Raw genomic sequence first — 14,965 nt, forward strand, 5'->3', positions numbered from 1 at the left:
TCCTTATTTTGTAACTTGTTCTGTAAAATACACTTCCTTTTGTCTTGTTCATAAACATACACTTTGGGAAATATAAAACCAAAACCCAAACTACTTTCAATTGCATGCAGCTTTCCAGGATAAAAGTTTATCATATCTGCTAACAAATAATCCAGAGAGTTGACTAAACAATTAGGAAAACTCATCATTAAAATTTCCCTGAATGCCTAGGAGAAACGTATCTGCCCCAGATTACCGACAGAAACCCAAGACTCTGAATTCAACTCTCAGGCTGTGCCAGTGATTCCCTTTAAAAACTCACTGCTGTCACAGAGCTGAACCGTGTCTTCCAGGGAAGAGGCTCAGGGGGTGCGCACGACAGCAGACTGAGGTTACCCACACAACGCTGCTGTGTCTGCCTCTGCTCCAAGCCCTGGCACCTCCTTCTGCTGGGAAACCTGCGCTGCAGCGAGCTGCCCAGGCCAGTACCTCCGGGAACCTGCCCCCACCAAACATTTCACCCTTGCAGATGTTCAGTGTGTGGCAGTAAGCTGTGTTTTAGTCTCAGCAACATTTATTTGATTTAGGTCTGTATACCCTAATGAGAACACGAAACATCTCTGTGGACTGCTGTACACCCTTGCGAGTGCAAAGTAGTTCTGTGCCTGCACAACCTCAGGCCTACGAAGAAAGACACCAGCATTACCAAATCTCAAATGCTGAATTTGTCTTCTTTGTCCTCTGCTAGATATTTCCAAACAGGAGCATCTCCCAGCAAGCCTTGAAACTTGGTTGCTTGAAACCATTGAATATTTGCTTAACTCATTCTGCATCAATGGTGTCAAACACAGCGGTTTGTAATTATTACTAAAGCAGAAGTATAAAACACTCTCGGTGTTTTCATCTAAGGAAATGACCACAGGATTCACAGCAAACAATTTGAAACTGGCTCTTTTTCAGCATTTTACTGCACGCTAAAAAATAAATACAATGAGGGGTCGGAGGATAGCAGCACATTGCTCTTTTATGACGCCAACCAGCTTTGGGGCTGCCAGGATTCAGAAAAGCATCTTCATAAAGCCCCCGACAAGAACCACTGAATGTTTCGTTTGCTTGCTGAAAATCCCCCCCCCCCCGCCGTGGAAAATCCGGGCAGGGGATGCCCGGCCGCAGAGGGGAACCGGTGGTGCCTAGGGGCCAAGCCCCACCAGCCGTGCCCGGGTACAAGCCGCAGCCGCCCGCCAACGCCGCACAAGCGCCGGGAGCGGAGAGCCCCACCGCGATCCCCGGCGGGGCCGGGCCGGGGGCCGGCGGGGAGGCGGGTTGAGGGCCGGGCCCCGCCGAGGACCCCCCGAGGGAGGGGCTGCACTAAGGCGCGGGGTGGGCGCACGGAGCCGCCAGAAGAGCGCGGAGACGCCGCCCGGCCCGGGAGCACGGCGGCGGAGATTTCCAACCGCGGGGCGGCGAAGGGGAGCGGAGCGGCCGGTCGGCGCGGCGGGGCCATGCTGGGGGCCGCCCCCGCAGCCCGCCGGCTCTGGCTCTGCGCGGCCCTGCTGGGGTGCCTGGCGGCGGCGAGGCCCCGCCGGCGAGGTAAGCGGCGCCGGGCCGGGCACCGAGATGGGGCGAGAGGCTGCCGGCGGGGGCCGTAGCGCAGCGAGGGCAGCGCTTGCCCTCAGCCCCGGCAGGTCGGGAAGCAGCCCGTTGGCAGGGAGCGTTCTGCTTGTCCGGTCCCAGGGAGCGGCTGGGTCAAGCCCTTCCTTTGGGTCCGCACATCGCTTGTTTTCCAGCCCGGTAGTTAGATGTAACTAGTTTCACTGGAAGAGGCTTAACTTTATGAACTGCCAAAACAGGAATTGCCATTGTTAGGTGTCCCCTGCAGGTGCACTGTGACAAGTGGAAATCGAAGACCAGGAGCATCAATTCTGCCGTTCTGGCTTCCTTACTCTCCTTTCCCCGAGTGCTGGAACACACGCGGTGCGTCGGCACACCCTTACCTGGGACCTCTGCAAAATGCTTTGCAAAACCTGCGCAAACCCCATATCTGTGTTGTTTCAAATTGCTGACAGAAAATCCACATAAAGAGTAGATACAAAAGCATATTGTATTGAGAACTTCTAGAAAATAGTCTATAAGCATATATTTTACATTTTTTAAAGGTTATGCAACTATGTACTACAAAGCACCCTTTAGGGTATGGACAAGGGTGGTTGAGAAGTGTTTTAACACTCATTCAAATAGTGCTGTTGATACAGATGTATTAATGTGTGCGTGTTGATTCTATTTTCTTCGTGGTTCCGTATATAGGAGTATTCATATTGCTGTTCCATGGTATTGTGACACTGTCATTGCTTCAACATTTGTGATAATGTTCTTTTATATATCTCCTCCAAGCAAATGGTATCGTTTGGGTAAATAGTTACATTCATTTATATATTTTGCTTTAAAAGTGTTACCCTAACCTTCTTCCAAAAAGTAAATTTCTTTCTATTTTAGTGTTTTGAAAGAGGTTAAATCCACAAATACATCTGAGCACTTTTGTTAAATGCAGTCCTAGTTCTAACTGCTGTCTTGGGATGTCAATATGCTGCATCCTTTGCAGTCAGATGCAAGAAAAAGCACGTTCAAGATGGGAGTGGGCACTGTCTAATGGCACTATTTATCTGTAGTCATTTGCCAGATCTTGGCTTTTGGACAGCAGGAGATAGGAACTGATAAGCTTTCTGTACCTGAGGAGCTGAGTTGCCAGTCCTGCCACTCTGCCCTTGCTGCCTGTACTCCATGAGTAGCTCGTTTTCCCGTCTCTACTCTGGTTTACACCCAGCAGTCCTCAGTCCCTGACTGCTCTGTAATGCTGGTCCTGCCCAAGAACAGGTGGAAAATCATGTATCGGCCTCTCCCTGCAGCTGGATGGGAACAGAGATCGGAAAAGGGAATTGAAAAGTCCTTCCTTTGTGGAGCTCAGTTTCCGCTGCCTTGGAGGCAGTCATCAGGAGCCACTTAAATATCTCTCTGTGGAAAAGGACTCCTGTGTCTTCCAAAAACTTCTTTGACTTTTGGTTAACGTGTGGTGTTCAGAGTACCTACTACCTGACCCTGTTTGTGGCAGTTGTGGTACAAACCCCAGTGTGCTGGCAGTAAGTGCCACCAAGTGCAAGAGTGCAGTTGCCTGACCCTTGGCCCAATGGTCTGCCTAAAATAGTCCAAACTGCGCTTCAGTAACCGTGCCTCTCGGAAGACAGTCCTCCAGAAACTGGTACCATTCTCACTTTAGAGATTTCATCTATATGTCTCCCAAAAAGGCCTGGTGTATGTGTACTGGATTGTATATTTTTGCATTTTAATCAGATACATGACTGGAAAAATCTGCCCAGTATAGAAAGCAGCCAGGAAGAAAACAGCTCTCAGAATAACCCAATGTTAACAAATACCTACAGTGGAGTTTGGGTAGCAAACAGACCAGATACGTTTATCTGAAATGCTGCATTAATCCTGAGATGAGCTATTTTTACTGAACAAGAAGTTTTCATAATAAAAACTCAAGACTGGATTTAATAACTGGGCCTCAGCCTTTCACTTGCGAGCAGTTGCCATGATCTAGTGAAGCACTTACTGTCACTCGTCCTCCCGCACAATGCTATCCTTGTGCTTAAGATAATGCAAAAGTTGAATTCTTTTCTGGCTTAGGTTCACATTTCTCAGTATCTGGCAGGACCAAGTAGGTCTGGGATGGATCCAGGCAAAGCTCACTGCATTAATCCTGAAGACAGTCAGGAAAAAGCAAATACGGAATCAAATTATTCCAGGTTTGCGGAGACCTCAGTTAAAGAACAGTAGAGAGCCGTAGGACAGTATATAAGGTGTTTGTGGAAAGAAGCACTGAATATCATAAATAAACTCAAATTCTAGGGAAACAGCTGTGTATTTTTGCAAGGCAGATTGCTTTTCTACCAGACAGCATGTACTATTTGGAACCTCCAAACAAAATGGGAGAGTTTGACTTCCTAGAAATAAGTCTCTCTTCGTAGCCTATCGTCGCGTGTGTCTCCATTAGGTTAAGTTAAACCAATGGTGCACAATGTACAAACGAGGCGGAATTTCACAGTCTTAAGTATTCATTTGTGTATTTTGTAATTAGAAATTTGATTTGATTGTTCTAAAGCAAATATTTAAAGTTACTAAATCACTAATACATTTAAAGGTCCTAAAAGAAAAAAAATAAAAAATAATATTCCCATATATATGGAAAGCTTTCCATCAATAATAATTCTTAAATGATAAATTCTAGTCTATAAAACCAACATGAGTTTTCCATTTTGTGTCAGAACACGTCAGAATATTTTGTGCCTATGGTTGAAGATGCTGTAAGTCAACAGTAGCATATATGCCTTCCCATACTTTAATGTTCCTCCCATGCTAGGCAGAGCTGGTGGGTAAGCTTGCCCTGTAGGTGAGCTTCCTTAGCACTTTCCAGTATCAGACTGTGTTTTCAGTTCCTTATTATTTTGTCAGACTTTACTCAGTGGGCTGCAGATTGCTGGGTGTTAGACACAGGCAAAGCTTTTCTGGAGCATTACAGCAAAATCGGTATTTATTATTCTCAGAATGAAGTTTGAAAGAATACTTATATAATTTTTTCTTTTTTTTTTTTAAATAAAACCTGAGTAAGTAAATCATTATTTTAGTGGGAAATGTAGCCTGCTCTCCTATTAAATGCCTGTGATTTAAGTGGGTCTGGTCAGCAGGGGTAATTTTTTCACAGAGAAGACAACATTCAGGTTGTGTATGTGTCCATAAATATGATAGTTTTACTTATTTCTGCAGCTGCTAGAGTTAGACAGAACATCAGTTATACACTCAGGTGCGTAGTAAAATATTTGTGTTTGTACCATTGATGATGGCAGTTATTTTCAGTTGTTTTGCAGAATGGGTAAGGCAAATAAAGAAAAGATCAGCCAGTGTTATGCAACCTGAGATTTCCAAGCAATAACTGTGGAAATACTAGCCTACTGCTAAAAAGGAAGAAAGAATACAAGAAGAGCTGTGTGACATTTTAAAGTGATGTGCGTAATAATAAGAAACGTGTAATTTGATCTTTAGTAGGATTTATAACCCTATTACAAGTGAGTACAGTCAGCTGTTTTAAAGATCTGTCAAACGATGATCTAATTAAACTGTGGAGGAAAAGAAAATAAAGACTTGTCTTATGTCTAGCTTGATTTATTAATGGAAGAGGTAACAGATATTAATTGTTTCAGGAGTGATTCAGTTACAGGAAAGAAAACTAATGAGGGTGCTGTATGAAAGGGAGAATTCCAATAAAAAAATAGAAGACAGGAAGAAACTTTCACCATGGTTCATAAACTGCTTGTGCTGAAGCTTGCTTGGAAAACATTTCAATAACACACATGACTGACCTGTGATTCTTCAAGGGCTTTTCTTCAAATTCCAGTGAGAGATAAATGCTCAGTAAGGTCAACTTGTATGGACACGAATAGCCTACAGGCTACTACAAGCAACTCAGAAGCACAGTGGTGGCACAGTCAATCACATTTGACTTCCATCTGCCCTTAGAGAATAGACGATAAAGCTATTGTTACCCTGGGTAGCCTAAAGCCATAGCAGATTAAATCTTCAGTCTTTGAAAGACTGTAGGATTCTCCTACTGCGCTTGAAAGAGATGAAGTCTGTCCCTTCACTGGGGCATCTTCTCCATTGAAAGAGAGGGAATTACCTGATTTTGAAACTGTTTTATAATTGTGGTTATCTGAACAATGATATGAAAGAATGTGGTAGATGATAGCACGTTACTGCACGATTTAAACCATAATATGTTTGTAGTCAGTGGCACAATTACACCATGCAAAACATGGGACAAATAAAAAAACCAAACCACAACTGGGAGCAAAAACTGAAGATTAGACTATTAATATTCAAAATGCAGACCTTTGCTTACAGCTGCATTTTTTTAATTCATTAGTAGTGTAGTAGAGGCAAGAATTAAGATTAACTGTGTCATTCAATATAACCTGAAATTCCGTTCGCTGTCAGCATCAGTTCATATCTATTTTTAAAAGCAAGGTAAATAGATAAGTATATTTTAAATGTTATTTCTTTATAAACATTCTCTTACTTTACTTTTCCCTACTTTCACTTCCCAAGCACATTCCTTAGCAAGAATGGCCGTTCAGTGCGTTGCATGCAAATATGCCATTAGCCAGAACTTTTGTTGTCACTGTCTTTGATAGGAGTCAACTCAGCTGCCAGATCAGACTCAAATTCTCGCATTCTGCTTTATATCTGAATGAGTCTGCATTTAAAAAAACTGTCGTAAGGACTCCTTCAGATTCTGATCCTTCATTTTTCCTAGCAGCAATTTTGAGATTGTTTTTTGACCACAAGGTCACTTAGATGTCCAAAAATACGTTTGTCAGTTGTATTTACTTTATTAAAATCTAGCATGTCAGTCATGCAAATTGACTTAAGGTGTGTCACTAAGTATTTACCCATTTCCATATGCACTTCTGCTATCATCTGCATGTATACATGCAAACTGTATGCAACTACCTCTTATCCATTTGAGGGAATTCTTCATTTCATGCATAGGAACCCTCTAAAGTGGTAGCCTATTTACAAAAGACCTTTGGATAATCCTTATGCCTCTTGAGGTAAGATTTTGATCCTGTCATACATCTGACATTCCATTTTTATTCAGGTGGCAGGTTTCATAAACATCAGTGGAACTAGAAAGTCAAAATCCAGAGAGAAAGTGTAAACATACTCCTTTCCACTGTTTTTACGTCTGGGGTAAATGCCTAATGTGGTTATTAATTTGCATTTATTGTCCACTTAAAGAAGGGAAAGTTACTGCGTGATGAATTCTACTAAATTTTGGAGTTCTAACATACCCATTTGTTGGTTACTAAGAGTTCAATGTTTCCCAGTAAAGTAGCTTCATATCATGTTGCAATATATCCGTATTTTCCAGTTAAAATTACTTAACATCTTTTCTAACATACTTGTTAGGCATTCCATCTTGATACTCAAAAATACTCTTGCTCCACAGTTCTTGAATGCTCTCCTGGTGGACATCAGATCCTGCAGAGCCCTTACCGAAGTGTTGATTTTGATTCGTCCCACCTCCAGCAATCAGCTATTCAGGATTTAATATGTGACCATTCCCTAACACCAGGATGGTATCGCTTTATGATTTTTGATAAGCCTGCTGAGATGCCGACCAAGTGCGTAGAGGTATTGTTACAACTCATATGATTATGAGAAATACATGTTTTTCTTAAGAATTTTTCAGTAGGATAGGTATAAAAAAAGAATAAGGTTATGGAGACTGATGTGGAGGAATATAGGGTACCTATTCCTTCTAAATACTTGAGTATATTAAAATGTGTTAACTGAACAATTAAGTCATATGCGTTGAAAATTTTCCACTGAATGGGCAATAGCAGAGGATAATAAATTACATCTCTTTTAGAGCACTCAAAAACTGTCATTTGTAGTCACTGCTAAAAAAGATTTTCTCAGTGGCAGCGTAGCAGGAATATGTTGTAAAGCTGCAACTGTGTGATGGTCAGTCTGCTAGGAAAGCCGTCTGAAAGCGGTATACAGACCTGCAGCCACAGGAATCCAGTAATTGTGGAGCTTTTAAAGTGATCACGTTAGAGAGAAGAGATGACTCCTAAAATGACTTGAACTAATAGAGCAAACTGAAGATTAGTTGCCTTGTCATCTGCAAGTCCCCTAAGACTCAAGAATTACTTGGAATATTTAATACTTTAGACTTGTAATGCTTGATTTGGGAGCTGTACCAACATCTCTAAGGAGGTATATCTTTGTAGTTTCCTATTTTAAAGCATTACCTTGTTTAAAAAAATAAAAATGTCATTAGAATATTTTACCTGTGATTTTTCTAATGAATTGGAATTGCCTGATCACAGTTGAAAGGGAAAGGAAGGGCAACAATGAAACATTTTTAAAGAAATACAAAACAGTTAAAAGATACCAGTAAATTAAACTGAGTTTATAGCAGCCCCTCTTATTTTTATTTATTTCTCTATTTTATTTTTTTATTAAATCTGTACCGCAGTATAAAGCCACTGAAGTACCTTTAATGTGCAACTGACTCAAGGATTCAGAGGGCTGTGCTGCAGAGGCTATTGTTATCCAGGCTTTTATACTGCAAAAAACTAGTAAAACTCTGATTCCTGAAGGACTTTCTTTCAGTTAAATTTAATACAAACAAATTAATTAACTAGTTGTATTTTCTCAGAATGGTTAATTTTACACAAAGAACTAGCATGAGAAACCAGGGGAAAAAACAATGTGTTTTTCAGAACAGAGGTTAGACCAGCAAGATACCCGCTCAGATCATGTAGGAAAGTTTTGGAAAACTGGCCAAAGTTCTCAGTGGTTATTAAATATTTGGTAAAAGTAGGCTACCATCCTAATACAGAGGAGTTATATTACAGTTGGAAAGAGATTGATTCAAAACTTATTCAGCAAATGAAATTTATGCATTAACATCTGCTTTGTTGCGTCTGTTGACAAAACCAAGACATTTATTTTGAAATCTCAGTCAAAACATTAAAACCAAACTAAAATGGATGTCTTGTTTAGGAAGCTTCCTTCTTTCTTTCCCTCTAGGAGAACTTTTATTATAGCAAAGGTGTACTTCTGAAATGACTAATTGCTCAATGAGTCTGCAGTGGTCTTTAGACTATATACCAAGAGGTCTGAAGACAAGATGATCTGAGACCTTGTTTCAGTATTGGGTCAAAGAACGGAATACTTGAGGAGAAGAGGTTCTCAAAATCTCAAATTTGTAGTTTTCATATAAATATTTTCCTAACGCTGGCCTTAACACGCTGTGAGAGTTTCTCCTGAGTTTGCTTTCTGCAGCACATGAAAGACAGGAGGTGATCTTTAACTCATTCTGGTAACCCATGAACCAGATTCCTTCTTTGTCTCCTTTTCTCACGATTCATTTTTCTGTATTCCACTGGTAAACTCTGGTGTCTGCTAAATCGGACTTACACTTCGGTTACCATGATTGGTAATACTGTTAAGCTGTGACCTGCATGGCAGCTTCCTTGACCTGAAGACCTCACATAGCCACAGTGGTGAGGGGGGAAGGGGACTATTCCACAGCGCACTTCTCAGTCAGTGAGGAAAAGCACTGAACAAGGCTTTTGTTTTCGAGAGAGGGAGCAGCAGCCCTCTTAAATCACCTCTTGAATTGATATCTGAACCACAAACCTTTTGAAGCCCATTGCTTCATAAACACCAAAGGGTTTAGGGTTGTTACGGGGTGCTACAAGCATATCTGTTTCTAAAGGTGGGGAATTGAAAGACAGGCAGAGCTTATCAGGTGTCTTGCATTTTCAGATAGGGCTGCAAGTGAGTAACCTTGCATCAGCTGGCCACATCTCTTACACGAAATCCAGGAGGTCAGCTGAGCCTTCAGTCCATGGCAAAGGGCAGGGAAAACATGTCAGCTTTAGCATCTTTAGTTGATATTCAGTGTATGTATGTCCGACCGTGTATTTTCTGTGCTCCTTAACAGTTACCATAGGTTAATGGGTATGGAGTAACTCGCTAAGCCATAACACAACTGTTAGCTTTTTTGGGCAAAGCACTCAGGTGTGGCTCCCAGTTAAGTTCTTCAGGCACTAAATCATAGCCTGTCTTTAGAAACACAAATTCATTAGGCTCAAAGAAGGACTTAAGTCTCTTTTGTCTGTATTTGTACTCAACCTTGAGGAGGAAAATAAGCAAGCCCTCAATTATACTGTCTAAACTTTGCTAAAAGCTCATGCAGGATGCTAATTGAATACATATGTAGCTCTCATTAAAGCACAGGGACAGTTTGATACAGCATTAACCATTTTATGATGTTTTTCTCTGGTCCTGAAGATGAACCACTGTGGTACTCAAGCCCCTGTCTGGTTGTCTCTGAGGGAGTCAGAATTCATGCCTCGACCTGGTGAGATCAAACAGTTAACAGCTTGTGCTACATGGCAGTTTTTCTTCAGCACTTCAAAAGACTGCTGTCTTTTCCGAATCCCTGTCAGTGTGAGGAACTGCGGAGATTTCTTTGTTTACTTACTGCAGCCCACCCAAGGATGCATGGGATATTGTGCAGAAGGTGAGAAAACACATGCTTTACTCAGCTAAGTGTGTGTATTAATGACTAAGTGTGTTTCTCCAATATTTGGCTGAGTGGAAATATCTGGAAATAGTTATACATGCTAAAATTTCTTGCAATCCTTACTTTTAGTGTTGATATGATAGAAAAAGTATTTGGTATGGTAAGGTGAGTTCACACCACCCCTTTTTAACTTAGATTTAGTAGTCAAGTATTGTCAAAAGCCCACAAAATTAAGAATGGAAATTTTCCATATAATGAGGTGGGGATCTAAGGCACATCTAAGAAGTCAAAATTCGGAGTACTTAAAATGGCACTCATACTCTGCAAATATCCAGTACTGAATATGCATAGAATCATGTCAGAGTAAATTTTGTTTAAGAACTTGACCAAACTGTATTTATATCAATTATTGTTTAGTTTCATTGGGAATATTTTTCTTACTGTAACTATTTTATCATCTTTCTGGAGAGTATACACATTGTTACTAGAAGAAAATTCAACACAGAAATGGTCTACTGATACACACTTTATTAGTACTATGAGAAAGACCTGAAGTGGAGTCCTTTTGCAATGTCTTGCATTGTCTTGGACCCTTGTGCTGCAAAAGTATGTTGGTGTTCACAGCTCTAAACTTCAGTATTTCATTATTCAAGCCAGATGCTTTAGATAACTTAAGGAAGGCATGGTTAAGTCCTTACAGTTATAAGTACTGAGCAACGGTGACAAATAAGTGTAGTAAGAAATTCTTACTAGCTCATACAACACACAGTTGTGAAAATACTATACAATAAAATGCAGTATTTTTATGCATCATATACTGTATTGCTCTAAGTTGTATTCTCTGTTACTGACCACTTTCAAAAGCTTAATAGCAACACTACCAGTGAATTTTCTGGTGCTTTACTGGCCCATCATTATACCTTTAGGTCCCATTGTTAAGGCATTCTCCAAGAGTTTATTGACAGAAAAAACAATGCCAGAAATGGGACATTTTGGCATGCAAGTGACTGAAGCGATGAAGAACTCCTACGCTATAGGACTTTGCATTTACTGTGGATGATAGCTCATGAAGAGGAAAGAGGATATAAAAACAATAGGCAGCGAGCTAGCAAATTTTTAGTGCCTCAAAACAAAGTAGGCGAGAAACATAACTCTGGTTTGGCTCTGCTGAATACTGCAAATCTGAAACGCATTTTGAGTTTAAAAGCCCTCTTTTAAGATGATGTTTTAATGCAAAGTGCATTGTACTCTTGTGCTGCTTTTTTATCTAGGTTACCATGCGTACTGTGTTTTCTCTTTAACACTTGATAGCTGTAAACACTTGATGCAAATTTTCAAACAGTCTTTACATGCTAAGGAATTCAAACATAGCCCTGCTGGGTGGAACGTAAAAATCTACTCTTCGTTCTTTTTGGTGAATGGGGTTTTCAGCGTTGCTGCTGCTCTTTTAACTTGAGTGGAGTGACTAACTTCTTTCTACACGTGTTTGATCAAAGTTCCACTTTTTTTATAACATTCAAAGTACCAAACAATAGCAGTGCACAAGCACTTTTTCTTAGGCCCCTGTAGGAAAGATGATTTTTTTTTTCAAAGCTGGTCTGCACTGAATTTGGCTGTCTGAGGTTACAGTTAATGAATAAGCATTCAAGTGTGGATTCGGGGAGACAAAATATGTATTCAAGAGAATAGTTTAATTCCTTTTTGTTCACTAACAATGTCTATAAGTATTGGCTGGGTACATCTGCAGTAAAAGATATAGAGGTGGTAGAATGTTCTGTACCCATTCTCCTAGATGTAGCCAGTCTACTTGTGATTTCTGACACAAGGCTGACTGCTACTATAATTGTATATGGATCAGATTACAAGATTGCTTCTGTTCTGCTAATTTACACTTCAGTCTTGTGATATTTGGTGTATTTTTAGCATAGGGCAATAATTTAAGAGCACTGGTGTACATACTCTGTATGTGTGTATATAATTTAAGAACAATTTATAGTTGTTTCAGATGCAAAGCCAGAAACCTGTGATCCTGAGGGAATGCTAATTCAAGGCGTCTGCAGAAGTGAGTATTTTGTTTTGATTTTCAAGATTATCTTTGACCCAATAATGTCAACATTTAGTCATATTCTGTCTTGAATAAAAACATGTTCATGTTATCAACGGTATTGCTCTGTCTGTTGCAAAATCAGCAGTTTGGACGTAATTTCAGACCTTGGATTACAAAAGTACTTTCTCAGTATAATGTTCAGAATAAGTACCAGAATGTTAAAAAGTAATTTTAATAATGATGATTTACAGATTACTTTGATTCTTTGGGAGTCAAATACAAGACGTGTCTACAAATCATGCTGTTGCTTATTCTGTTCCTTTTGATGTAGCCCCCTTTTTCTTTTTTTTCCCTCTCCCGCCCACCCCCACCGTAAGTAGTGAAAATATTCTTCTGTCAGGCAAATTCCTTTACAAGTTGCTGTCTCCTCTCTGGTAAAGTAATTAATTGTATGTTATTCCCTTATTTTTGTTTTTCCCTCTCCTCTTCAGTACCTTCCTATGGGCTAGAATATAATCAAAGGCTGATAGAGTTTTTTCTCCTTTTAATAATTAATAAAAGGAACATATACATTTTTTCTGATTCTCTAAACAATTATGTAATTTTTCCATATGTGAAAAAAGGTAAATATTATTTCTGTATTAATTGGCGAAATCTATGTTAAAAATATATGTGGATGTCATTTGATCCGGTATTGTTTTTGCAGAGAATAAAAAGCACAACCCACACTTCTGTTTGACTAGGTAAACTGGCTCCTTCATCATCTCCATCTGTGCCACCACCCCTACCAGCCATTCCCGAAGTTGCAGCGGAGTGGATCAAAGGCAGCATTTACCTCAAGTGTACCTTTGGTGTTCCTTTTGCAAACAGCTCAGTTGGATTCGTTGTAACTTGGTCAAGACTTTCTCCTGAAGGTCTCAAAGAAGAACTGAAACATGAGACAGCAGTTCATAGGTTCTCACTTCTGGAACTAGATGGGATAAATGTCAGACTTGGAGACAAGGTATGTTAAAAATAATTATAGTCTTTTCACATATTAGTAATTCTGTTATTTTTCCTCCATAGATATTTTATCTAAAGGCATATAACTTCATAAATGCTCAGCAGACACTAACAGAGGCAGAGTCACAGCACCTTGTATAATTTTTCTTGGCAGAACCATGTTGCATGTAGTTACTGTTTACCCCAACAGTGCCCATATGAATGTGGAAATACCACAGAATATATCAGTAATTAGCACTGCCGTTAAGGTTTTGAGACTGTGTCTCAGTACAGTATAGTGTTTCTCCAGGAGATAAATGTTTATTCAAGTTGCATCTTCTTCACTCTCTGCTGTGATTTTGTTTGATATTGTAAATTAAGAGGATTTTTGGATGTAACTGCATCTAAGTGAGAGGCTGTAAGAGCTAGAGGTTGTGAGAAGCTATGTTGTGATTCATTAGATAGATTTATTTTCTCTGAATCAATAATGAGCTGCTGCTTGATGGTTTTGTCACTAGGATTGGATTTAAATGGTTTAATCTCTGCCATCAAAAGCAATGGGAGTACCTGCATTAACTTGCATCGTAGCAGAATCACAATCTAGGCTCTCGTGGTAACTTTGAGAAGCTTAAGCACTGGAAAATCAATAAGCTTTCTATCTGTGTATACCAAAATACAGGTTAAATTTTCCTGGCAAAAATAAAAAACAATAAAGCACGTGATTGGTGTGCATGTGTGTTGGAGCAAAAGCCAGGCTGCTTGGATGGCTCACGGTCAATAGCAATTGCTAATCCTCAAAAAACCTTTGGGGATTTTGTGAATAGTTGCCTGACAATGTTAGCTCAGTGACAATCAAAAGGAAAGGCACAGTCATAAATTACCTGCTGCTGCTATGAATCCTTGGTTTTCTCAGGATCTCAAATATTGCATGTGCAGTCAACACATCTCAAAAGTGATACAGCAATATAAACAAACAAAATGCAAAACCACATTGTCTAGTAGCAATGGAACTAGTTCAGTGGACAGAAATAACAGGAAATTCTTCAGCTTGAAAAAGATTGTCCAGGCCCACAACACCAGGAAAAAAGTATAGTAAGAGGAGGAGGAAGAGGAGGGGATGGCTGTTTTGCATAGTCTAAGATCTAATGGGCACTCAAAAAAAATTAAAAAGCAACAAATGTGAAACAGACAAAAAGAAGTAAATAACATATAAAAAAGTATAGAATGCATTTCCTCAAGGTGTCATGGGTTGCAGAAGTGGTCCAGAAGGGATTTGTGAAATCCATGGAGACTTAGGTGCTTGTTAAACATGATGGTTTGCGTGCAGCCTTCAGTTCAAGAAGTCTCTGCACCACTGGTGGAGTATGCCACGGAAAAGTCTTAGGACACTCGATCTGTTTCTGTGTTTCTCTTGAGTAGTACCACTGACAATTGCTAACTTCTGGTGCAAACAGAAGACTGGGCGTGTTGAATCCATCAGACTGACCCATGGTGGCTGGGTTTTATCTTCACGTCACACTTTATACCAAAAATGTATTATATTATTTTGGTTTTGCCCTGCAGGTCTACTGTAGCAGTTCTGCTTTTTTCATGGAGGAGCCAGATATACAAAGCTCTTCTGTTGAGAGCAAGGAGTTTTTTGCTGGCATTAAGGTAATTTTGTAAGAAAAATAATGTTTTACTTCATCGCAGTAGGAGTCTTTCTGAGTATTGCTACAGCAGTCAGACCTCTGACTAGAAGACACTCAAAATCTGTTGTGAATTAATAGAGCATGTTGTTGGCTGTAGTGAACTTAAAT

General features: G+C 40.0%; 1 protein-coding gene across 1 annotated transcript in view; it reads left to right on the forward strand.

The window, feature by feature from the left end:
• Positions 1-1,454: 1,454 nt before the first annotated feature.
• VWDE (von Willebrand factor D and EGF domains) overlaps positions 1,455-14,965 on the forward strand; it is a 44,610-nt gene continuing 31,099 nt past the window's right edge. Inside the window, exons 1-6 of the mRNA XM_075746094.1 lie at positions 1,455-1,569; positions 7,043-7,227; positions 9,904-10,135; positions 12,135-12,200; positions 12,929-13,188; positions 14,730-14,819. Of these exons, the coding sequence (XP_075602209.1) occupies positions 1,482-1,569; positions 7,043-7,227; positions 9,904-10,135; positions 12,135-12,200; positions 12,929-13,188; positions 14,730-14,819 (921 nt within the window). The 5' untranslated portion in view covers positions 1,455-1,481. The remainder of the gene's footprint in view (positions 1,570-7,042; positions 7,228-9,903; positions 10,136-12,134; positions 12,201-12,928; positions 13,189-14,729; positions 14,820-14,965) is intronic.

The sequence above is a fragment of the Balearica regulorum genome, chromosome 2 (genome assembly GCF_011004875.1).
Source record: "Balearica regulorum gibbericeps isolate bBalReg1 chromosome 2, bBalReg1.pri, whole genome shotgun sequence".
NCBI lineage: Eukaryota > Metazoa > Chordata > Aves > Gruiformes > Gruidae > Balearica > Balearica regulorum.